The 25,242-nt window shown below is 40.9% G+C and overlaps 1 protein-coding gene across 1 annotated transcript; it reads right to left on the reverse strand.

Annotated features, from left to right (window-relative positions):
- Positions 1-4,168: 4,168 nt before the first annotated feature.
- LOC137281626 (methanethiol oxidase-like) lies at positions 4,169-24,350 on the reverse strand. Its single transcript, XM_067812987.1, has 11 exons — positions 24,095-24,350; positions 19,120-19,274; positions 15,851-16,036; positions 14,822-14,942; positions 13,590-13,769; positions 12,366-12,547; positions 11,629-11,707; positions 8,368-8,489; positions 7,779-7,844; positions 6,812-6,957; positions 4,169-4,949 (listed from the first exon to the last, which is right to left on the reverse strand). Exons 1-11 carry the CDS (start codon positions 24,189-24,191, stop codon positions 4,787-4,789), a joined length of 1,497 nt encoding a protein of 498 aa, XP_067669088.1. The 5' UTR covers positions 24,192-24,350; the 3' UTR covers positions 4,169-4,786.
- Between the last annotated feature and the right edge of the window lie 892 nt (positions 24,351-25,242).

The raw sequence follows: 25,242 nt of genomic DNA on the forward strand, positions 1-25,242 counted from the left end.
GGTTACAAAAAGTAGACATTACTACACATAGCTGTAATAAGTGCATGTTCAAATCCGTTCCTCCAGCCAGTATTCCGATATTCCGAAGTTTTTTTTATCTTCCACAGTTGGAACATCGTCTGCCACAGTCAACACCCCAACACTAGTCGCTACATCAGGTAGGTTTCTAATCATATTCTGACTGTGAAATGTTTTCCGTTTGATCTGTCTCAGCTAAGGACAATCCAGAGAAGGAAAGGGTTTATGGACTGAGTGCCAACATCTACGGCTCGACAGCTAACGCTTCAACGTTTGGACAACACTTTTGATGAAACGTGAACATTTTTGTGTAACAACCACTCTTATGTGTTGACTACTGTGTGTTATGTGTCGTTATCATGCCGGGAAATCCAATTATCTTTATACAGTTTTCGGGCCTTTGGAAGAGGGTAACCATTAAAGATATCAACAGATCGCCCCTTCATCAAATGTCCAGTGGCAATACACAATGGCGTTACTCACTCCATGTGATGACATCCGACCCTTCATTTGAAATTTCGTATCTTTTTCCAAAGATTCACATAGAAAGAGAAACCAGACGTAACTTTCGTCTGAAAAGAAAACTTTATCCCAGTCTGGATTTCCGTTAGCCTTATATCAGTTGAAACGTCTTTCTGTTTGTGGATCATTTATCAATGTTGGGGAAGTTCCACGCTTTGTAATTCATCTCATTGTCTGAGGACAATTTTCTCCTACTCACAGTCTGACCATATCGCCTGCCAGTTCTATGGGTTGACGTATCCTCGATGTTTTTCTGATCCCATCGCATGAAACGAAGGGCGAGATGAACATAAACAAACACCGAGGGTACGTCAACCCATGGGCTCCAAGAGTCCACTGAACAACGTATTCATCTTAACAAACACCTCAACGTCGAATTGTTTGAAACATGGGTATCGGATCATACACTTCAACCAGCCTGTGTGATCCAAACGATTCGAGTTTTGCTTCTTTTCCCGCGGGTATTGTGTTAATGAAGTCGCGCCGTGTAATTAACTTTCTTAATATTCACAGGGACTACATTTGAACGTTCTGTCAAAATTTAATTTATTCATTAGGCAAATCTTTATGTAGCCATCGCTAGATTTTGCAGACGACATAAGAAAAACAGGTTTAGTGTTATCTCCCTTCAATCGATTTCCATTCGCAAAACATCGGTAATTGCATTATGTGTGATTCAGTGTTATTCAAGGTAAAGAAGCACTACCACTAAGTACCGATTGAGTTGCCATTGCGCTGTACATTGAACATAATAGAAGAGCGCTCAAAATGACAATGATGTGTGAAGGTAAGATAATGTATATGTATGTATGTATGTATGTATGTATGTATGTATGTATGTATGTATGTATGTATGTATGTATGTATGTATGTATGTATGTATGTATGTATGTATGTGTGTGGGCGTGTGGTGTGAGAGAGTGTGTACATGTATTGAGAAACACTTTTTCACACCTGGCTACCCTAGATGAATTGCAGTAACATACGCCCTTGCAGGGTCTACCTACACAGTCATGGCTGGCTATTCCCTCACGACTCCAAACGCTGCGCTGACGACGCCCACGATAACTACGTGCAGCATCTGGTGTCAGCAGAGTCCCGGGTGTACAGCCTTCAGCTTCAACAAGGCACTGACAATCAACAACTGTAAGATTGGAACAAGTCAGCAAACCACATTAAGTCCAGGGTGGACTGCCAGCGTCAAATGTTCAGTCATGAACTTTGGTTCAGCTGGGTATTCATGCTCACTGGATGTAATTTAATGTAAATAATTGCGATTAGAACCTTTGTGACATATCATTTTGTTACAATGGGCTTTTATTTTACACATGTTGACCAGAGAACATTTTGCCCAAGAGGTTATGCCGTTGTTATTTGGTATGTTAACACCTACCCCCAACATTTAAAATATGTAGAGACAATAACCAATATATTACCTGGAGTAAACAAGAGTTATTGTGGGTATAACGTCTAACGTGTTTTATGGTGTTTTATTCTATGCGGTTTAGGTTAATAGATGATGTAAAAGTTAATACATATCGCAGACAACTGTCAGGGCGGGTCAATGCGCCATACTTCCTAAACCCTTGCTGACGAGAAAATGGACTATAATTTTCTGAATAGGCATCTACTGACACGTTATGGAGCTGAACATAACATTTAGAAGATTAAACCATCAAACTTATTTTATTATTTTGTATTATATTAATTATATAGAGTTATCAAACTATACATGGTGGGGGGTAAAACACTCCAGCTATAGAGGCGGTCCACGTTATGCCTTTACTTCAAGAAAACGTGTTCAATTTCATATTAACGTGTCAAGTGTTATTTCCAAATTCTATTGAAACCAAACAACCAAATAGCGTGATATACAGGAACGGGTTACAGAGTAACGTATCAATATTGTTCCTTACGCACGATGTCGGACCATATTCAACAAAGGGTAATCGAAAAGGTTGTTTAATAGTAATGTTTTGACAACAGAGTGTTTGTTGGTAGCTGACAACACGAATTCACTCAACGTTTGATTTGAAATGGACCGTATAGACCCTAGACAAAACCAGAATGGTTACTACTTTAGTCTGGTCTAGAACATACACACCATTACGTTGATGCGCTAATGCACTTTGTTGCTTCGTCACGCGTATTTCACCTTTAGCATAGTCCGTACTTCGTATGACGACAAGGAATATATACTGTGTACACAATTATCCTATTGGTAGTTTTTGTTGTTTTCTAGCGTGTTCAGCACTGTTTATTGATGCGATGCATTGTTTATTATTTAGACGAGAAGCTTTTCACACAGACGTGATAACGATGTGTTTCTTCGTGGATTTTAGTAGGCACTCATTTATTGATGCCATGAATGAAGTGAGGGAATGATTCACACTGGAGCGCCTTTGTGCATTATAAGGCCTGCCTATTGTGGAACTGGTAAGGCCTCTACCTATCACCCTAAAGACCCGGATTCGAACCTTGATGGAGGGACCTAGGCTTGGGTCCCGAGCTGGGCACATTTGCTTACTTAGAGCCACATTGCCCCTGTTCACCCAAATGCAAATTGGTCACCCGTGAGAATGTGCCGGTAATGTGAGTGTTTAGATCATTGCGCCTAGCAGGCAACATCCGCAAGGAACTGTGTATGGTAAAAGACCTGTGCAGGGGATAGTAATGTACGTAGTGCCGTGAGCAGGCAATGTTCCTGGATATGAGTGCCATATATACGGGCAGTTACTATAACTATTATCAGAAACCATAAGCCACAAATATTGACTTGTTTAAGACAGTTTGGTCCCTGTTAATGCATCGGCCACATACTACAAGTTTCCACTCGTAATCATTATATTATAAGTATTTAGGTATATGTGTATATATGAATTTTTTATATTTTTGTATTTATTGTTTTCAAAATACTGGGTGTCGCTTAACCTTCCACTCTTATGTCCATCATGAGAGATGTAGCGTAAGCGAGCATCGCAAATAATGAAATCTATTTTCAGACGAAGTCTCATTTCCTACATATACTTTCGTTCAAGCTGTTCCCTCATTAGTATGCTTATTAATCTAAGAAAGAAACATTTTGCCACTGCACGAAGTGGTGGAATATGATATTATTACGTGATACAAACGTATCTTCTCATTTAAGTAATGCATATATAGAAGGATTGACCTTCATTGCAACGCCAGTCAGTAACCTATATATTTTTTTTATCATAATGTCTGACTTTTTTTCTTGTTGTTTGTGTTGTCTTTTGGGGGTTTTGTTTTTGATGTTGTTTGTTGTTGTTTAATGACACACCGATATTCCAGCTCTGTAGCTATATATTGCCAGTTTCCATATTAACTGTTCATAATCAAGTCTGGAACAAATAATCGAGTGATGATTGACACAATGAGCATCGTTCTGTAAAGCTGGGTTACGATGACATGGGTTACAGATGACTAATCCTAACCTGGTTCGTTCATGGGCGCACGTGTTATGGGTTTGTAACATACGTGTTCTGTTGTTAGAAATACGATGCGTCACACGTTCTTCTACGCCCTTTCATTGACGGATCCACGGACTAAAGACAGACAGAGTAAGCATCATTTTCAGATGAACTTTACATGTTAATCCACAAGGGCATCTGGTATTTAACTTTATTGACATAAAAATCCGACATGAACCCATAAGCAAGTGACATATGATTTTCTTCAGGTCATATGGTGATCTATAAGCATCATTTTACATATGTAAAAACAGTTTAACCACTAAATATTGACAGTTATGTTCTGACATTGCATGCCCACGTTATGGATGCCAAGATGCACCAATTTTTCTTGAGGCAGTTTCAAGGTATTTGTATCCTTAAGTGCGACAAGGCTCTCAATTTATACTCTTTGTGTGAAGAATAATCCCATCAAAAACAACTAGTTGGAAACATGAAGCAATGAATGATATATACATGTCCAAATAAAACGTAGCGATAGTGTGTGTGTCCGTTTTGTATGATATTGTTAATATGTGTGTACAACCTTGGGTTGTGACTTGTTACCTTTTCGTTAGGATTTATGGTTTTTCTATTATCTTTAAAGCTGGTAATTGATTAACATTGTTCCATGATCGCACCGTAATCAATCTTAAATAACCCAATGTGTCACAGATACATGGACATAACAACGTCTGTGTAAATAACGAACCATGATGAATCTGGTTTTCGACCGTAGGGCCGCTGTTGTAATATCACGATCAACTTGGGGGATGTTAAAGCCAGATATCGGACGTACAATCCCCGCCTGGGTACCGAATTTCGTGGGCGAACACTGGACCTGCAGGTTCCAGCCCGTAGTCCACAGCAAAGTCCGGGTTCAGTTTCAGTCCCCCGTTGACTGTGTCCACGTCAATCATCAGGAACATTGATCCAGATCTGGAACAGCCCAGAAGAAAATGAATGTTGATATTAGGATTCCAGTTAGTTTTGGAATGTTATGAATGATACAAACAGAAATTGCTGAAATGGCAAAAAGAACCTTTCTTCGGCAACAGGGTTTTCTACGTGGATGTCGTTTATGTCATTTTTACAGTTGCATTACATTTGTGTGACAATTTCGCAAGACACCAATGGTGGAGTAATCATTTCCCAACCATAGCTTCAGAAAAATAATGGTTTCAGGCGAGGTGTCGAAACGTAAGCGATTACGACGGACAACGCTTTCATTTCAGTGTTTCAAAAGCTCTCGGGCGATTAATAACGGACATATCCAAACGTTTTGTTTATTTAAGCGCATGAACCAGTAACATCAACGGGAAAGGTGAAACCATCCCATATCTAGACGTATATATGGGGAGTTAGTCACAAACAGCTGTGTTAAAGGTTGTATGACAACAGGGACGACTATCCAGTTGAGTTCCAGCATCTATCGCATTTAGTCTTCATTTCAAGGCTTTTCTGGGCGTTGTCAAGCATTCTCCTTCTCGTACGATTCTTGCTCAAACACGAAGTGATCTGTTATCATATTCACAGCCTTTGTAAGGTGTTAAAACGCGTTGTCGTGGAATATGGGAGATACTGCAAAATTTGCTATCAAATAGAAGAACTAAATGTCCTATGTTAGGCTATAGATTTCGTGTTCCATTCAACATTTGACTTGTGTTTCATTGATGTAACAGATGGATAAACTGGTTATTTCGCGAAAGAAAAAAGGTTTTTCACTCAAATTACAACACGTGTTTGACAACTTAAACAGCTGAGTTTCTAATCCACTTGCATTTCTAAGACAAAAAAGCCAGCAAACTCAAGTAAGCCATCCACCAAACTCAGATTGTCTATTAAGTTGAAGTTCAGTATCAATTTCATTTTATTCTGAGAGATGCGTTTTCTAGTCCTTTCACAAGTTTGAGCGAAAACTCTCACTTAGGTGAAAACTCAGACTTGCTTCGAGAAATCGGAGCCAAGTGTCACCACCTGGAACAACATTATGTTTCCATATCATTAAACATATTTACGATTTAATGTCATTCGGGCGCTGGGCTCTGCTTTCAGTGACATTTTCTTTATCATTTCGGAGATTACCAAGACGCTTGTACTGCGTAAGATACGACTTCCATAAGAATTAGATGGCACCAATGCGTGATGTGACTGGTCGGATAGTATTGAACATTGCTCGTTCTCAGAACACCGTGATATGCCCGGAATAGTGTTAACAGTGGGGTGAGGTAATTATACCCTATGCATATTAAAATGATGAATGTTTATCATTAAGTGCCATTTACAACATTTCAACGTTGTGTGTGTATTTTTTCGTTTTGTTTTAAATATCATGTCTTTCCTAAAAAATTAGTATTCATTTTGATATTTTTAATTCTTTTTAATATGTACGTTTCTAGAAATAAATGTGTAGTGCGTACCATCATGCTTAATATGGTTTTTGTATTCAACTTTTAATAGTGAGTGCACGAATGCAAGTTAGGCGATTTGGCTTGGATTCTGTCAACAAACATATACTGCCATAAAAGAAGAGTGAAAGTATTTGTGGCAAAGACAGATGAAAGGTCATATAGCGGTAGAACTGTTTTTCACTGTACACATTTAGTCATATCAAGGTAGTACTGTTTATCAATATAAGTACTTAATAATAGCTGGAAATAAGTGCTTGTCACTATGCATACTTGGTCATATTGGGGTAGAACTGTGTGTCACTGTACATACTTGGTCATATTGGGGTAGAACTGTGTGTCACTGTACATAATTGGTCATATTGGGGTAGAGGTGTGTGTCACTATACATACTTGATCATATTAGGGTAGAACTGTTTGTCCCAGGCGCTGAAAAGTGACGTTGTAACGTAGAGGCGAGTCCCATCCAGACTAAGTTGCAACATCTGGGGTCCTCCCTCCAGTCTCTTGGAGCGGATAAACACCGGATCAGGCTGACCCTGGAGACAACGTTGGCACAATCAGCCATGACCGCTCATAAAAGCTCAAACAAATTACAAGATGTGTTGTTATTGTGAGGTCACATGAAATGGTATTTGACGTTGCGACACGATTATTGCCGTCGAGGGTATCGAACACCGACGTCCTGTTACTCTGACAGTGAAAAGATTGTGTCCATGGTTCTTGCTTCAACATAAAAGGTTCAGGGTTGCTTATCGTTACGTGAAAATGACGAACTTAAAAAACGTTTCTCGGGTTAAATGTTCCCAACAAATGTCAATGATGTGGAAAGAAATATGTGTGTGTGTGTGTGTGTGTGTCTGTGTGTGTGTGTGTGTCTGTGTGTGTGTGTGAGTGGGTGGGTGGGTGGGTGTGGGTGGTGGTGTGCGTGTTAGATGGAGACGTCTGTTCATACACACACTGAGGTATTGAACACACCAAGAACGTTCGCTTACCATTATACATTCCATGACAAGATGTTTTGTGAACACACAACATGACCCATCTTTTTGGACAATGTAATAATCCATCCCTTTTGAGTTTGTAAGAGGGGAACAACCATTTTCAGGGCATGAAAATGGGGATCGATGGTATCCAGTGAGTCAGTGAGAGTGTAGATCTGCCTTTCAGTTCACGCCTTCAATCATTTTGGAGAACCTTTGTCAGGAGGGGACACGTTATATTTTTTTCATTTTTCAAATCAACCATCCCCAATACACACGCACGCGTCGTGAGAATCAATGCCTCATAAGTGGTAGCTCCTTTAGAATATACGTAGACTTAAGTATAATTATTAAACTGAGACAATGTTGAGACTTACCTGTCCTTCTGGGTCGTGGGTGACAGTGATGTCCCCACCCTTGCATATCATACCGCCGAGAAACACCTAGAAAGGGATTAAGAAGATCAGTCAGTATTTTGAAAGGAGTTAATGAGAAGTCTCACTGGCAATGAATGGCTGTGAATCTTTCACAATAGCCAACTGGACCAATCAGACTTCGGAAAATTTTAAAACAATAGAGATTTACGAAACCTCTAGCAACTGTAGGGATAGTGAAACATAGTGCAGTTAGAGAATCTGGGAATTTGGGGAAAAGTTGCACAGCTGCTCAGATTTTGGGAGTTATTATCGCAAAGTAATTTTGTTCGAGGTATTAAACCAGACTTTTAAAACATCATGAAATATATATCCTTCTGCGCGCGCTTGCACGCACGCACGCACGCACGCACGCACGCACGCACACACTGCTATGTTCTATATTTGTACCCGTACAAAGTTATGTGATTTGCGACACCATTCGTATGTGGCTAAAGTGTATATCTACACCCCGACAAACTTCTGTAAGTTGTCATGTGTCATATGTAGCACTATTGGTGTGCTGTTACGTTATATCGGTGCATCAATGTACCTGTCCGACCAGTTTAGGATTTCTTCTGTCAGTGATGTCGTACTGTCTGATATCCCCGTGAAGCCAGTTGCTGAAGTAGATGTATCGGTCATCGAGGGAGAGTATGATGTCAGTGATCAGACCTGGAAAGAGGAGGAAGTCAATGTGAACACCACGAGAGGATTAAGAAGCAGTTTTGTGGAAACAAATGTGTTAGGTCCTTGATCTACGTAACAAAGAACATACTCATTAAAATCCCAAGCAAACATATCTGTAAAGCCAAAATTGACCGTTAAGATTATACGTTGAAACGAATACCACAAGAAACGGTATATATATTTGAAAAGCATGCCAGTTTGAGAAGAAAGTACACACTGCCATGCTGTGCTGAATCACCATCTCTTAGTAAGTCGGTGATCTATTATCGTTCGATAACCATCACAATATATATACTGCTGAAACAAATATATAGTCATAACTGCAATGTTGACTCTGCCTTAGGAAGGGAATTCCTGTGGATGTGGAAAGGGAATTCCTGTGGATGTGTGGATGTGGAAAGGGAATTCCTGTGGATGTGTCGCTTCTGTTACACAATCCTCTCAGCTTACATGTATTCAAACTAAAGATGAGCATCTTCAAAATATGCCACATTCATGCATAAGAAGCCAAGAAAAGAAAGATTCATGGACGTCTACGTCTTCATTTGGAACAACATGCTCCTTCATCAGGTATCGGATTAAATCTTTAAACACATGATGAAGGAGCAAGCATACGCTCCAAAACGTCGTGTTATTCACAGTAAGGAAGCTGACATCCATAAATCTTCTTTTTTTTTTCATTCATTCCACTTCTACGTGTCCTTCAAAGATTTAGGCAGAAGAAGCCGCTTGAAATAGTAAATAAACTGTCTGGCTGCTTAAATAGCGTCATGGGTAATATCGTCGGGTATGAGAATAGGTTGTAATAATTCTATCGAGAGGAACATAGAGAATGATTCTAAAACGGTGCCATAGACAGCGCTGTATTTTTTTATGTACAGAGTAAATGCTTTACGACATTACAGAAATTGCACAATTGTTGTTTATTGAAATAAACTCATGACAGGGATACATGCGTTTATACAAAGTTAGTAACTGTACTATTGCCTGTACTACATGCAACTTTAACCCGTGTTATCAGCCCCGTTATGCTCCAGTGCAGTTCAACGACAGAAATTGTTTCTTGAATACGTGACACATTTTACAGCTTCTTTTGTGTATGTGTAAAGAATGAAAAAGAAGCTGTCATGTGTTCTTGTTGGTCCAACTCCTAAATACCTTTAAAATCTTCATTTTGTTTTTTGTTTCCAAGTATGTGCGCTGTGCGAGAGATCGTGAACCCTCACAGCACTGTTCAGGTTGTTGCTTGTACTTTTCACAAGAGAGACTTTTCCACCATTCGTACTATTCTTTGGCTTTCAGACCAAAGAAGGCGAACGTAATAATATTTCTTCTTCTGCGAACTGTGTCGACCGAAATGTCACAGTCACCCTATCGTATCAGTTCAAATGGAGATTGTTATAAGATTTTAGTCGATTTTATGCCCCAAGTTGTGCATAATATATATCGGTTCTCCATAATGCGGCCAATACCGATCACAGCGAGTGAGTGGATTTGGTTACGACGCTGCTTTAAGCAGTATTCCAGCATTATCACCATCAGGGACACCATGAATGTGCTTCACACATTGTGTCCATGTTTGGAATCGAACGGGGTCTTCTGTGTGATGGGTGAAACGTTTTAACCACTAGGCCACCCCATCACCCTTCGACGATGAGGGAACTGACGTAGCGCAGCCTCTATCTGTCTTTCACACACACCTGAATATGGTGTGGCAAAGAATTGTTTTTGTCAGTAAAATATTGCTACCTGCGGCGTCAGAAAGTCAAACTACCACACAAACAAATGAACAAATCATATAGTATGCAATTATTCATTATCATTATTCTAAGTCCTCTGCTGACATGTTTTAGTTTGAAATGCACTGTATAACGTTTTAGTCACGAAATGACGGAAATATAGCGTCTTTACTCTTATCTAAATTTGCCTGTAATGTACACTCAAGTACGTTTTCTCCAGTTTACATTACTAGTAGAGAGGGTAATCGTCCGTACATATATTTATATATATAAAATAAAGCGGTTTAATCACCGCCTTGAACAGTATTTTAGTTACACGGGGAAGAAAAACTACTCGTGTCATTCCGGCACGCCTGATGGCGTCTTGTACCCCTCTCGTGGCCATGTTTACGATGGTTTTCTGTCTAAGCGCAAACGTACATGGAGATGAAAACAGTCTAGTACCATTATCAAGGAAAGATAACTCTGATCCTACATTCCGTGGACAAAACAACAATACGACCATTCATTCCCTTTGCAGATATGTTTTACTGTTGAAAGTTGTTCATCCTGTAGCTCAAAGTTTGTTTAGATCGTTCTCGATATAGTTTAGCGAAGTTTCAAAGTTCAACGGTTCCGCCATTTCCAGGTGGAAATGCGTTTTACTACGTGCGATTTGATTGGTTTGCCACGTTTCTTGGCAATAATGGCGTACGAGAGGGGTACGAGTCTTCTTGTAGGTCACGGATAGAGACGTGTAGTTAGGATACTGGGATATAAGTCTCGGACGTCTCGGGTTAAAGAACAGGTTAAGTGAGTAAATCGGGATTAACGTCGCGTTGAACATTGCCTGAAGTATGTTTAAAGTGCGTCAACATAATGTGGACCATAAAAAAGGTAAAACTGGAATCACATGATTAGCAGATCCAGCAATAAATATGGTACGCTACTCAGCAGCAACGTTTGACTTGGACCACCAGACTGGTTGTTGTGTCACTGTCGTGTATAATAATAACAGCACTTGAGACTAAATACTATTCGTAAGCGGTCATTGCTAAATATGCTTCTTACAGAATCTTCAGAAAAAAATGTGACCTTCCTTTGGTAGAGGATGTATGTGTATGTGTGAGAAATATACACGCTTGAGAAATAGTTTTCTTATCTCTTTAAAGAAATATTAAATTGATAGAGTTATTTTCGAAAACCTATCCAAAACCTGCGATATCAATATACTGCATTCAGTAGTTGTATATTTATGTAACTTATTGGAAATAAGATCGAAAGAGATAAACACTCTGTTATGTGACCCAAATATACTTTAGCTTCCAACTGTTATATGGGACATGCGGTCGGAATTACGAAACAAGCGTGAGTGAGTGAGTGAGGTACTAAACACAGTAACGTACCAGGAAGTTGTGGCAGCGCGAATCCTTCCACCGTCTTGCTGGGTATAGTGATCACCTTCTCGCTGTCCCATCTTCCATTCTGTCAATGCGTTGTATAATACTGTTACAACATCTTATATATAACATGAGATGATAACGTGTACGAATAGTGTTGGGCTAAAACTACCTTGAACTGTGTTGTCATCAGACTGATGTCTTGAAGTTTGTTAACACTGCTCATTGCAACCACATCACGGCTACTTCCTGGACCAAGGGATTTCCACAATATAAAATCGAACGATTTTTGAGGTACCGAACATGCACCAAACATTTCTTAGCACCATATTGTTCTTACTGAAATGTTATTTGATAAAGGTTACAGCATTCTCAAGACCGTTTCCAAACAGTTAGTGGTTGACATGCTAAGGTCATTTCCAGAATACAAAACAAATGTCTAGTACCATATGTCCTTGCGTTCTAGGGCGAAGAACTGAATTTTGAATGTGCACAATGTACGTCCGCCGTCATATGTCTGGAGTATAGCTAAGTGCGGCGTAAAACTAAATTCACTCATGCAATTTAAGGGCGGGATATGTTCACCTGTCTACGAATACCTTGTATCATTGCTATTCGATAATGGTTTATAATATACAGCCAAAGCTGAATTTCAATCGGCATTTAGCAGAAATTTCTTATTATTGCGAGAACGGTTTTCCATCTTTTCCGCATTGCCAGTATAACCGTCAAGCGGAGCTTACCGGAAGTTTAAAGAACCTGAATACAGTTGAGCTGAGCGCGCACCCCACATAGCCCTCGGTGGTGTCCGGATTATGGAGGAACCTGATCTCCAAGGGGATCAGTCCCTCATCCCCAAGGTCAAGGGTCTGAATACGCTCATGGGTTGTCCAGTCCCAGACGTGAATACTGTGACCATACAGACCTGTGACCAATTCATACAAGTAAATGTAAGTAAAGTGATCCGAAACATTTCTTCCTCACCATGTGTCATGTGATAGTGTTATGTACCTTTTCTTTAAGTTTCATTAGCACAAGAGGATAGTCTAGTGGATAAGAGTTAGCTTGTCACACCGAAGGCCCATGTTCGATTCTCCACATGGGTACGGTATGCGAAGACCGCTTCTGGTGTCCCCCACCGAGATATTTGCTGGAATATTGCTACATGCGGCGTAAAAGCAAACTCTCTCACTCATTCATCAGCACAAGGATCAATGTTGCATGTGCAATGTATAGGTACATGTACAAAGCGAGGGGTTACACTGCGAAGTGAATCAAAATATAATTGTTAATCACACAGAGATGAATATATTGTCCACGGACGTGTAAGTAACTCAAAATCGGATAAGACAATTTCGAATATGGTTTGTCGAAACAACCAAAATAATACTTAATAATATCTAAATCAATTATCTCATTTGGAGACCCCAGGCTAAGCATTTTGTTAGTCCATTTGTATATAACATTCTTAAAAAGTATATTAGGTGTATGTGGGCTTTACACACTGTACTCATGTGGGGAATCGAACCCGAGTCTTCGGCGTGACGAGCGGACGCTTTTGCCATTCGACTACCCCAACCGCCCCTGGAAATGTCAGTGCGTCTTGTTAAACGTTCTTATGGTAATGTCAGTGTAATGTTTCTTATTAATGCGACTGTAACTTTGTGATGCAGGGGCATTGCGGATGATAGTTCCAAAGATGGGACTTTGTGATGCCGGAGCATTGCGGATGATAGTTCCAAAGATGGGACTTTGTGATGCCGGAGCATTGCGGATGATAATTCCAAGGATGTACCTTTTGTGATGCCGGAGCATTGCGGATGATAGTTCCAAAGATGTACCTTTTGTGATGCCGGAGCATTGCGGATAATAATACCAAAAACTATAAAGTATCGTTAACTGGAAGTTGATTTTCCCCCGATATTTTTAGTGGTAGCCATCCTTCTGGATTCCATTTGTTTCCTTACCTTGTTTCACGTGCTCAGGGTTGAATCCATTTCGCCAAGCATTCGGAGCACCCCACTCGGAGCTGAGCATGACGTTGTGTCTCGGCTGGTACCAGAAGTCATAGCCATACTCGGGGGCGGGGGAATTCTCCCACTTACCGAGGACCCGGAAATCAGACCCGTCCAGCAAGAAGAACCCACCTGTCGTACATGAAGGAATAGTCGTGCTATTCATGAAACCAACAGCACAATTAGTATCGAAAGAAGCACTCGTAAAACCTCCGACTCGTGCCAATGACACACTTGTGAATATGGTTATGTTTGTTGGGATTTTTACGATTGTTTTTCTTTGTTTTTATATTTTTTTGGTATTTCATTTTCTAATTCAGGTATACTTGTTCATAACACATACGCTCAACAATATCCGTTTAACTGCTTTCTGGTGTGTGTGGTCCTATGCTTAGAGTCACAGATTGGTTGAAAAGCAGTCTTGGTCACGGCAGTTGGACTCCAGAGAGTTTCTAGGAGTACAGTTCCGCCCCACAACGAAGCACACGTAACGAATGTGGCAACTGAGTTCAAAATTACATCTGGTATACTGTCCTGTGACTATTAACCTTCTCGTCTCACAGGCAGCTTCTGTTATCCGGGGTAATAATTTGTTAAAGATTTGAGCATGAACGGGTATGTCGAAACAGGCTCTTTATGTATAGTAATTATCAATCAATTTGTTATATCATATCTTCATATAATTCAGCATCATGAGAACGCCATAATTTGGACTCGATGACGTGAAGCAAGCCATCGACCCCTATGTATTTGGCATCTTAAGGCAAACACGGACCTCAAAAGACCAATTATAAACCGTACACTCAGGTGTGAGCATTCCCTTCTGAAGACAAGTTTTAACCCGTGACTTCAAGAGGGTAGAGCATTACCATGCAGGCAAAGCATGTAATCTGCTGGTACTTATTGTTTGTATGTTTAACATCGCACACGGTAATACACCAGCTACATGGCGGTGGTCTGTAAATACTTAAGTAGAAAGACAACCCCGTGATCAACAGCATACGCATCTGTCTATGGTTTTTGGGCTTCGATGACATTGATGGATAAAGTCAGTGAGCCTGACCACCTGACCTCACTAGAAACCTCTTACGACAAACACAGGTTACTGAAGACCAGTTGAAGACCAGCAGTGCTGAACAGGGCAACTGGTGACACCGGATATAAAGTGTCCGAAGATCACTTACTGTTTCCGTCTCCGTTCTGATTGCCAATACAGCTGATCATGATATGCCCTGACCCCAAGCAATGAGTTGTGTGGGGAGCGCCAAGACCGGTCTTGGAGTGAACTTCAGATGGTTGCACTATCTGTTAAACAAGATGGACATTCTTTCTTTAAGATGTGATGGCGGTGGAAATAATATTCTTACTCAATCACAGAACATATTTCTAACAACTCGTGCCACTCGCCCTCAAGACTCGTGCGTGGCAGTTTCAAAATCTTGTTATTTTCAAGAAAAAGTAATTCTATATTAAATTATTATGATAAATATAAATGCACTTAATCAGTTTTATGATAAACCTTTATGAAGCTGAAAATAATTTATTATTAAATAATAAATTATAAAGATATAGCGAGTGAGAGTTATTTATGCTTCAACGACAATAAATTGAACAAAGGTACAGGGTTAAAAGGTTTCCATCACAGAGGAGATACAGAAAGTTAATGATGGTTTTGCACACGCTGTTTCAGCGACGAGACCACAGACCCTTGCCGGTTATAATCGGACACTTGACGTGTTTTCCATGGACTTACATGTTAATTTCATGAAGTGAGTTAATGAGGGATCTTTGTAAAATGTGACAGGCAAATGTGAATTCATCTCTGCCCTGCACACATAACATCCTTTCAGTTTCCCGACCATTGTTTCACTAATGACTCCACATTTATCAGCTTACATATGACCACGATGTCAAAGGAGCTCTCGGCACTGTGCATATTTCGATCTGGTTGTTGTCATTCGTTAAATAAGCAACGGAAAATCAAACAGAAATTAAGCGACTACAGATGGGATGATACCTCAGAAATGTGCAAAATTTCACTTAAACCTCACGAAAATTACATTCATGAAAATTATTCATGATACACTAAATTAACATATATGTCTATGGAAATTACGTCAAGTGTCGAATATAATAGGCACGGGTATGTCGTATGTAAGTCGATTACGCAAGTGTTACGAGGCATATGGGTGTGGTATTTAAGCCCCCCAGACCTTGTGAAGTGACGGTCTCCTCGGATCTGTGCCTGTGTCTACTATGTAGACTCTGTCACTATTGATGCAGGGAAGAACCATACGGTTCCGCTTTTTACTGCTGTCGTCATAGCAACTGGAGCAAGCGTTCCAGCCAGTGTGATGAAGTTCATCAGCGACGTAAGGCATATATAGACGGTGGATCACCTGTAAGATATAAGACGATATATTTCTAACAGCATCCTTATACTGAAAATGTTTAAACAAATGTTGCATGCCTGAGTAGCTTTCATGGATCATTACTACCATGTTTTAGCGTGATGAAGTTTATCTGCAACGTTAGGCATATACAGACGGTTGATCGTTTTAGTTTTAGTCAAAATATATTTTGAATATTTCAACTGTTTTTAAAGTACTGTAGCATCGTCTGAGTAGCTACATGCATCATTATTGCACAATTTAACGTGAAGGGGTTCATCAGCAAAGTAATCCATATATAGACAGTAGCTGACATACTTTTACAAGTATCCGAATTATGCAAATATAGAGGTCTCTCCTGAGCTGCAATTGTCAATACCATAGTGCATATAATGCAACAGACTCGTGAAGGTAGAATAGGCCTTCAGCAACCGATGCTTGCCATAAAAATGAGCAAGTGAGTGAGTTTAGTTTTACGCCGCACTCAGCAATATTCCAGCTATATGGCGGCAGTCTGTAAATAATCGAGTCTGGACCAGACAATCCAGTGACCAACAACATGAGCATCGATCTGCGCAATTGGGAACCGATGACAAGTGTCAACCAAGTCAGCGAGCATGACCATCCGATCCCGTTAGTCGCCTCTTACGACAAGGATAGTCGCCTTTTATGGCAAGCATGGGTTGCTGAAGGCCTATTCTACCCCGTGACCTTCACGGGTCCTTGCCATAAAAGGCAGCTATGCGTGCCATAAGAGGCGAATAACGGGGTCGGGTGGTCATCGACCACACATGTCATCGGTTCCCAATTGCGCAGATCGGTGCTCATGTTGTTGATCACTGGATTGTCTGGTCCGGACTCGATTATTTACAGACCGCCGCCATATAGCTGGAATATTGTTGAGTGCGGCGTAGAACTAAACTCACTCACTCACTCACTCAGGTACAACAGTGCACGTCAGTCCCTGAAATAAGTGAATGCTGTTTTATCACAGGATCTACATATGTCAGCTGTATCAGCTATTACAATCTGCACCAGGTGAACGAGTAGTGGTTGTAGTCGGGAAACAGTATACCATTTCGCCGCGCCAATTAAGTCCTCCCCAGCGAAAGGATATCCTACTTGAGACCAACTATTCTACGCCATAAATAGGTCACTGCCAAGGTTCAAATTACTACTGCAGCCAGGCCTTACGTATCATACATCTACATATATTGTAAATTTACTTTAATTAAATTCAAGAATTCGAATTGACTGGAAAATTCATTAATGATTTAAACTTGACTTTGACTCTGTTTTGCTCTACAGAGGATAGTGACAAGAGTTCGCGGTGCCAAGGAGATTAAATCTAAAAACTCGACCCATATGCTAGTCACGCGCACTCCAGTGGTAACGCACCTGCGGATACCTTCTGTAGTATATTTTTTCCCATTAGGGGAGGGAGCTATATTATGGCCAAATAAAAGTATATACTCTTCCAAGAAAGTAGGGATCTTCGGGTTTTTTTCTATTTACAATTAAAAATATTTAGGAGATTTATCGGAGTCAGTCAATGTTGATATGGCATTATTGAATATTTGAGAGTGCATCATCATTTGCACTTCCTTACAACCATACTTATTTGGAATGCAGTCTTTTGAAACATGATTGGAGTATGGCATGTAATTTACATGTATACGATTTTCTTTTCGAAACAAACGACTAGAAACAAACACTAACAAACGTGTGGTGCAAGGTGAGTGTCACAATAAACGTTCTAAGTGATTTCCCGACCTTCTTGAGTAAACGTCAAAATCAAGACGTGTATGGGGCTACAGCGTTGTGCACGTGTATGTCATGCGTTGTGTTTAGGGTAATGGAGGTGCGTTCATAAGATGTCTGTCCTTGAAACGTTTGTTAACGTTTACACTTCCTATGCAAATTGTTAGTTCATTATCCCCTACCTTTTGGAAGAGTGTAGTATATTTTGAATTCCGACAAAACACACATGCGATCTGATATCGGTTACATATGCATATTTGGCAAGTGTACTCTGTGGAATTCTTCAAGGCATATGGTCGCGTTGCCGCCCTTACAAAAACAAGCAAAAAGTGTCAAAATTATTCTGTGCGATAATGGCCCTTCTAGGATTCCATAAGCGATTATCAGTAAACGTTATTATCTATAGACGAGAGGAATAGGGATTGACTGTTGGGATTGGTTACACACGTCCTGAATGTTATATATACAACACCTGAACAAATCCCGTTCCTTGAAGAAAATCCTGGAGTGAAATAGTTCATGATAACTGATGAGACATTGAGCCATGTGTCATCTGCAGTTTTCTGAAAACTCAATATTTAAAATCTCGGACTTCCTTAAAAAACCCAAAACAATACAACAACTAAAAACTGTGAAATGACGGACGTCCTCAGAGAGAGCAACAACGTGAAGATGACACAGTTGTACAGTAAACAACACCTCATGAGGCACTAATTTGTTTCTTTGGAAAGTAATTTTATGTCTTTATGACTGTGCTCCAGATGATAACAGCAGCGAGTCGAGGCTCTGTGCATATCGAATAACACATTTCAGAGTTAGTATACATTATGTAACGCTGTTTCAGTGTAGGGAGTTAACAGAAATAACTGAAATGATACTCCGAAGACCACCGTGTATGTTGGGAGGAAAGTATGCCCCAGGGGTGTATTTATATCACAGTATTAATGACCACTTGCCTGGTTTGGTTGCTTGTTTTTTTTTTGTTTTTAACACCACATTTGGCAATAATTCAGCAATATGGTGGCGATCTGTAAATAATGAGTCTGGACTAGACACACCAATGATCAACAGCATGAGCATTGAGCTACATAGTTGGGATACGACGACAGGTGTCAACCAATCAGCGAGTCTGACCACCTGGTCACGTTACGCGCTATTTACGTCAAGCGCGAGTTACTGAAGAATAATTCTAGCCTGGGTCTTCTTGTGTTTGACCACTTGGAAAACGCTACCAAATGAGTGTTGGGTGTGTATCATGGATATGCGGAGATATGTGGATAGTGGATAGTGGACCGCGGATAGATTACCGGTTGTCAAGGTTAAGACGTTACCTGGCAATACGTTGGTGATTCGGGGTCTACGTCGACTGTAGATAGGTAGTCGGGACGATCCTTCTCGGGAACAATGCACGGAATGTAAACGAGCCTCTCTCTGGGGCCTTTCATGGCCTCCAGGGGCGTGGCATACCCTGGACCCTTGCAACATTCTACAAGAATAAAGAACCGTCGTTAATTAATATTTCAACCAATTTAAAATGCACATGTCCATAAAACATTGTGAAGATCAAACCTGATAGCTCAAATATATCACACGGTAACATCAGCTTCTGTGTCCAAAATTACGTTATCGTTAATTCATCTGCTCAACTGACTGTCTTGGTGTGACTTTGGGAGGTCCTTCTTTGTCGTGATGTAATCAGATCCCGCTGAGGACAATGTAGGGTAGTCTGGCGATATCAGCGCTCTCTTGTCACGACCAAGGTCCAAATTCAACTCTATATATGATACAATGTGTGATATCCCTCTCTGGTCTCTAGTGTTACCCATCGTATTCTTCTTGGAATGTTGCTGAAAAAAGTCTGATCTTCCACTCTATAGAATAGGCCTTCAGCAACCCATGCTTGCCATAAAAGGCGGCTATGCTTGTCGTAAGCGGTCCCGATTCGATCATTTACAGACCGCCGCCATATAGCTGGAATATTGCTGAGTGCGGCGTAAAACTAAACTCACTCACCCACTCTCTCCACAATAGTGACATCGCTGAAGGAAACAACTATGGAATCCTAGAGGAGACATTGTTCAGTTACTGCCTAATAAAACACACAAACCACAATCCATTATCTATACAATAGGTCACATGACCCCTTGAGATCATTTTCTGTTGGTTTTGTCCTAACCTAGATAGGTATTTTTCAGGGATATCGTGTTCGCGCTTCCCTGTATTCGTTTCGCAGACTGCTGAGTCACTATAGCACAAACAGAACCTGATCTTCAACTACTTTTGAATAGTCGTGACTGCATGTGTTAATATCCTTGTCTGGGCCCTTGTCCCCTTTTACTGGTGTTGACACCTCGTAAGTTACAGTCACTACAAATCTCCTACAGTACTACATTGGGGTGTGTCACCTTGGTCCAATACCTGTACCCTCCTTCCTGCAAACCTGGTCCATCCTGGCACCACCCTACAATTCAATCCCTGTAGAAATCCCTTCTCCAACCGCCCTACAACACTACACAAGAGTATGTGGCCCTGATAGGCAACACATGACCCATTCCTGTATCATCCCTACAACAAATTCACCACACGGATACTGTTCAACAAAACTACACTGCAGTATATGACCCTGATCAGACACCATATTGTCCATCCTTGCACCACCCCTACAATTCAATCACTGCAGCAATCCCGCCTCCAAATATCCTGCACACAATACCACACAGGAGTGAGCGACCTTGATCAGACACCATTTTGTCCATCGAAGCACCATCGTTACAGTACAGTCTCTGAAGCAGTACGGTCTCCAACTGTCCTACAAACTCAAACAGTGGAAGCTGTCAAAAGCCTCATCTGTCCAGTCAGACAACTCGTCAAAGTTGGCATAAAATCACAAGCCCATCGCTGGTTTGTACATTTATCATCAGCTCTACAATCTAGCACATTGTTTAAACGGGATTATATTTTAGGTCCCAGTGAGTACCGGTTTAGAGAGATTCTACTGTATGTATTTTCACAATACAACACCGTGATGTATGCGCTTCCTTAATAGTTCTTACAGCATGACCTGTGCAGTAATCAGGTCCCTAAAGATCCTACCCTACATGACGCTTATAACATCTCTACACCATAAACACTGCAGCAGTCAGATCTCCTGCTTTCCGACAACAGGGCACTACCTATTCGGCATACACCTTCCCCGTCTACGTACCACCCATAGCACATAATCACTGCAACAATCCTATCTCCAACTATCCTTCCATGCTGAATGATCGGACTACACCATTTCCATTCACCAAATCTACAACATAATCGACCCGTGAAGGTCCGGGCTAGAATAGGCCTTCAGCAACCCATGCTTGTCATAACAGCCGACTATGCTTGTCGTCAGAGGCGACTAACGGGATCTGGTGATCAGGCTTGCTGACTTGATTGACACATGTCATCGGTTCCCAACAGACCCACCATACATTATTCTACTGCCAAACCTAATAACGACGTTCTCGTATTCCAGTGACTCATGAAGGTCCGGGCTAGAGTAGGCCTTCAGCAACCCATGCTTGCCATAAAAACGCGACTATACCTGTCGTAAGAGGCGACTAACGGGATCTGGTGGTCAGGGTCATTGACTTGGTTGACACATGTAATCGGTTCCCAGCTGCGCAGATCGATGCTCATGCTGGTTGATCACTGGATTGTCTGGTCAAGACTCGATTATTTACAGACCGCCGCAATATAACTGGAACATTGCTGAGTGCGGCGTAAAACTAAACTCATTCACTCACCCACCATAACATTGTCACTGCAGAAAACCAGCCTCTAATTCATCAGCCTTATATTTTTGTGCACCGTAGTTTGTGCAGGTGACTTGTCCGAAACAATGCGATGACCTGTTTTAGGATCAGTTATTGTGTAACTATCCTGAAATAAGTAGACGTATGTGACTGTACATAAAGGTGTTATACAATGAAATGACAGTATCATGGTGACATTATCTTCTCTGGAAGGACCTTATCCACAGGACACCCAACCTCATGATGAGATCACGTGATATATTAAGCGCAACATGACTCTGCAAGGTCAATGTGTCAAGTCGCACTTGTTTGAGCAGATTTAATCTCCGGGTACTCTTATCACAACAAAACGTTATATACAGCCATACCTTCCTGGAAATGTTTTTTTTTCTTCTTAATAAATCCTGATTGGCTTTCTTAACGCTGCTACTCAGCAGTTGTTGATCTTTATGAGAGCGACGTACTAAGCCTGGTACTATCAAACCAGTGATTGACGTTAAGGTTTCGACCTAAGGAATAGGGTATACGAAAGCATAGTTAGAAAATATCTACCGCAAGCGTTGTGTCAACTTTAATTAAATTTGAGAAAAAGCACACGTGAGATTGTAGACTGACCTGAAAGTGAGATTGTAGACTGACCTGAAAGTGAGATTGTAGACTGACCTGAAAGTGAGATTGTAGACTGACCTGAAAGTGAGATTGTAGACTGACCTGAAAGTGAGATTGTAGACTGACCTGAAAGTGAGATTGTAGACTGACCTGAAAGTGAGATTGTAGACTGACCTGAAAGTGAGATTGTAGACTGATCTCGTATGAATCTAGTCTTACTTCATTTACTTCTTTGGCATCGCTCACGTGGTTACATAGAAGGGACAATGATCTGGTTCAGGGACTGCGAGGCATCAGCTTCATGTGGAAGTCATCTGAGAGCACTGGGTATTTTTTCGCTGCGGATATCCCCTATCCTCACCCCCACCCCCACCCCCACCCCCAATACCATTTGAAAAGAGAGAGTGTTACAAGTGCAAAGATGATGTTGGGAATGAGGATCTTGTTTTACTACATTGCCAACTATATATCGATTGTTGTTTAGTTTTGTTTTATCGACCTATGAAGATTTGGGTTAGAACTGATCTTCAGTAACCCGTGCTCGTCGTGGTGCGTACTGTTTAACAGTCTACGAGTTTAGGCGTTTGTACTATAAATATTTTGCGTATAAACTGAGGTGAAGCTTTTGTCAGCTGCCTGCCTGTCTGCCTGCCTGCCTGTCTGCCTGCTTGTCTCTCTGTCTGTCCGTCCGTCTGTCTGTCCGTCTGCCTACGTATCTGTTTGTCTATCTGTTTGTCTGTCTGTCCGTCTGCCTGTCTACCTGCCTGTCTGTCTGTATGTCTATCTGCCCGCATATCTGCCTGTCTATCTGTTTGTCCCGAAGTGCTGCGGTTTAATACGTGTAGCCTATCACATTAGTGAAACTCGTAAGAGTACACGCTAATAAACGTAGAAACATTCATGGTGAACAGAAACTCGATCAAAAGTAATTACTTCCTTGCAGTTCCAAAGACAGCAAGTTGGTAGTTACACAAACGAAAGACTTTCTTAAGAGACATCCAGTTCATGTTAGTCATATATATCTACCAGCTAGCCTGTCTTCAAGTCTATAAAACACCACCACAACGCTGTGCTTCAGCTTGTTGAGATATGACATTATTTCATGAGCTAACGGGGTCCAGCTTATCACGTCAGTTGTGACTAGGCATGTTTACCAGGCTTGAAAAATAGGTCAGGTTTTCGCCGAACTTCCCTTCACACAACTAACTCTCGATGTATAAGCTTCACGCATATACCGTTCGGTACATATGTCACATGTTTAAGGGTGAATACGTTCAATGGAAAATACTTTTTATCACCAAATCCGTTATAAAGGTGTAAGACGGTATGTATGCTTGCAGATTCATATGCAACTTAATCTCTCGTAGTATGATCGGTTACTTCCTTCAAATCTAAAAACGAAAGTGAGAATTGAATTTATTGTTCTCATGATAACCCTGTTTAGACGCATACCCTTAGCTGTGTCATGACCTAGGCTGACAACCTAATTTCTGTACCCGGACATCGAGGGTCTGTACTGAGGGTATTCGTCACTCAACAACTGCATAGGAAGAAGCAAATTTTATCGAATATAGTCCACAGATGCATATGCATCTTACAGCCGCTGTTTGTTAATATCGTATTCAATAGTTCATTAAATTTCACTCTTTCGCAATGCCGTGGAATGTTTTTGTCACCGAACTAGATATTCATGGAAGTACCAAATCTCGTACAGTATTCGTGGCTTTGTTTAAATATACGTAATGAAATTCGATCTCATACAGACAGAAAGGCACACATACACACACACAAACCATACAAAACACATGCATTGACGCCCATGGGCACAATCATAAACACAAAAAAACCAAACAAACGCAAAAAACGTGACGCCCCGTTTCGTGTGACATATGCAACATCGACTACCTACCTGATGTCACATGTGTCTGTATGTTGCTTCCTCCTCCACTACCATGTCGTAACACTGTCTGGAGCTGCTGCAGTCGTTGTTCAGCCTGTTCCGTCATCGTGAAGTTTCCTACTGAATGACAACCAGTCGAGCCAGCCTAGATTGTCGCCTTGACCTTTTCATTCAAACGTGCTGACTGAATCCAGGGCTCATCTCAAAAGCCTGTTGTGACCCGGTCACACATACGGGCATTTGAGAACGTCACGTTTGTGCGACCAACTGGATCAAAAATACGTCCATTCTTTTAATTTAAAGGCCAAATTACACACCCATAATCGCCACCTAATGCGGAAATTTAAAAAAATTCCATTTTCATCATCATAACTGCCATTCGTCCATTTAAAAAGTAAATATTCTACATCGGTGTCTTCGAATGGAAAACTACTGATAAATACTAAATTCTTCATAAAAAACGTTGAAGGAGCAGTGAAGGATAAACTGATAATAAGAACATTGATAGACATGAGGCCTTATCAGACAAGTCACGTTCTTTCTCCGGGAGCTAGTTTTATCAATTCCCGAGACATATGTATTTGTGTATATATGTACGCTAGAAGTGGAGGGAATCAATTTTGGTCTAAGTCGTTTTTTGCAGCATCTCCAGGCTGAATTCCTCATCATCATCTGCGATCCCACGGTCCTCATTGCCCCCTAAAACAAATGTCGTTTGTACTGTGTACGATTTACATTTCAACATTGAGTTCATAATGTTCAAAGGTCAGGGTGGTTAATACAAGGCAGATAACTGCAAGTAATGGTTGAAACAGGTGAGTGAGTGAGTGAGTGAGTATAGTTTCACGCCGCAGTAGCAATATCCCAGCAGTAGCATGGCGATGAACAACAGAAATGGGCTTTACACTTTGTACCTATGTGGGGAGTCGAACCAGGTGTGTCGAGTAAACGCTTCAACCGTAAAGCTACCCCACCGCACCTTTCAAGTAGGCAACACATTTGTATTTAACATTTAGGGTGCACGTACACTACGTCAGACGGGTTGCGTTGCGTTGCGTTGGGTCCCGTTTTCTTGTGAGTTTGTTTTTTTGTTTTTTATTGTTTTATTTTATTTTTATTTTATTTATTTATTTTTTAAATCATATTCCATGGGTCTT

Source organism: Haliotis asinina, chromosome 4 (genome assembly GCF_037392515.1).
Source record: "Haliotis asinina isolate JCU_RB_2024 chromosome 4, JCU_Hal_asi_v2, whole genome shotgun sequence".
Lineage (NCBI taxonomy): Eukaryota > Metazoa > Mollusca > Gastropoda > Lepetellida > Haliotidae > Haliotis > Haliotis asinina.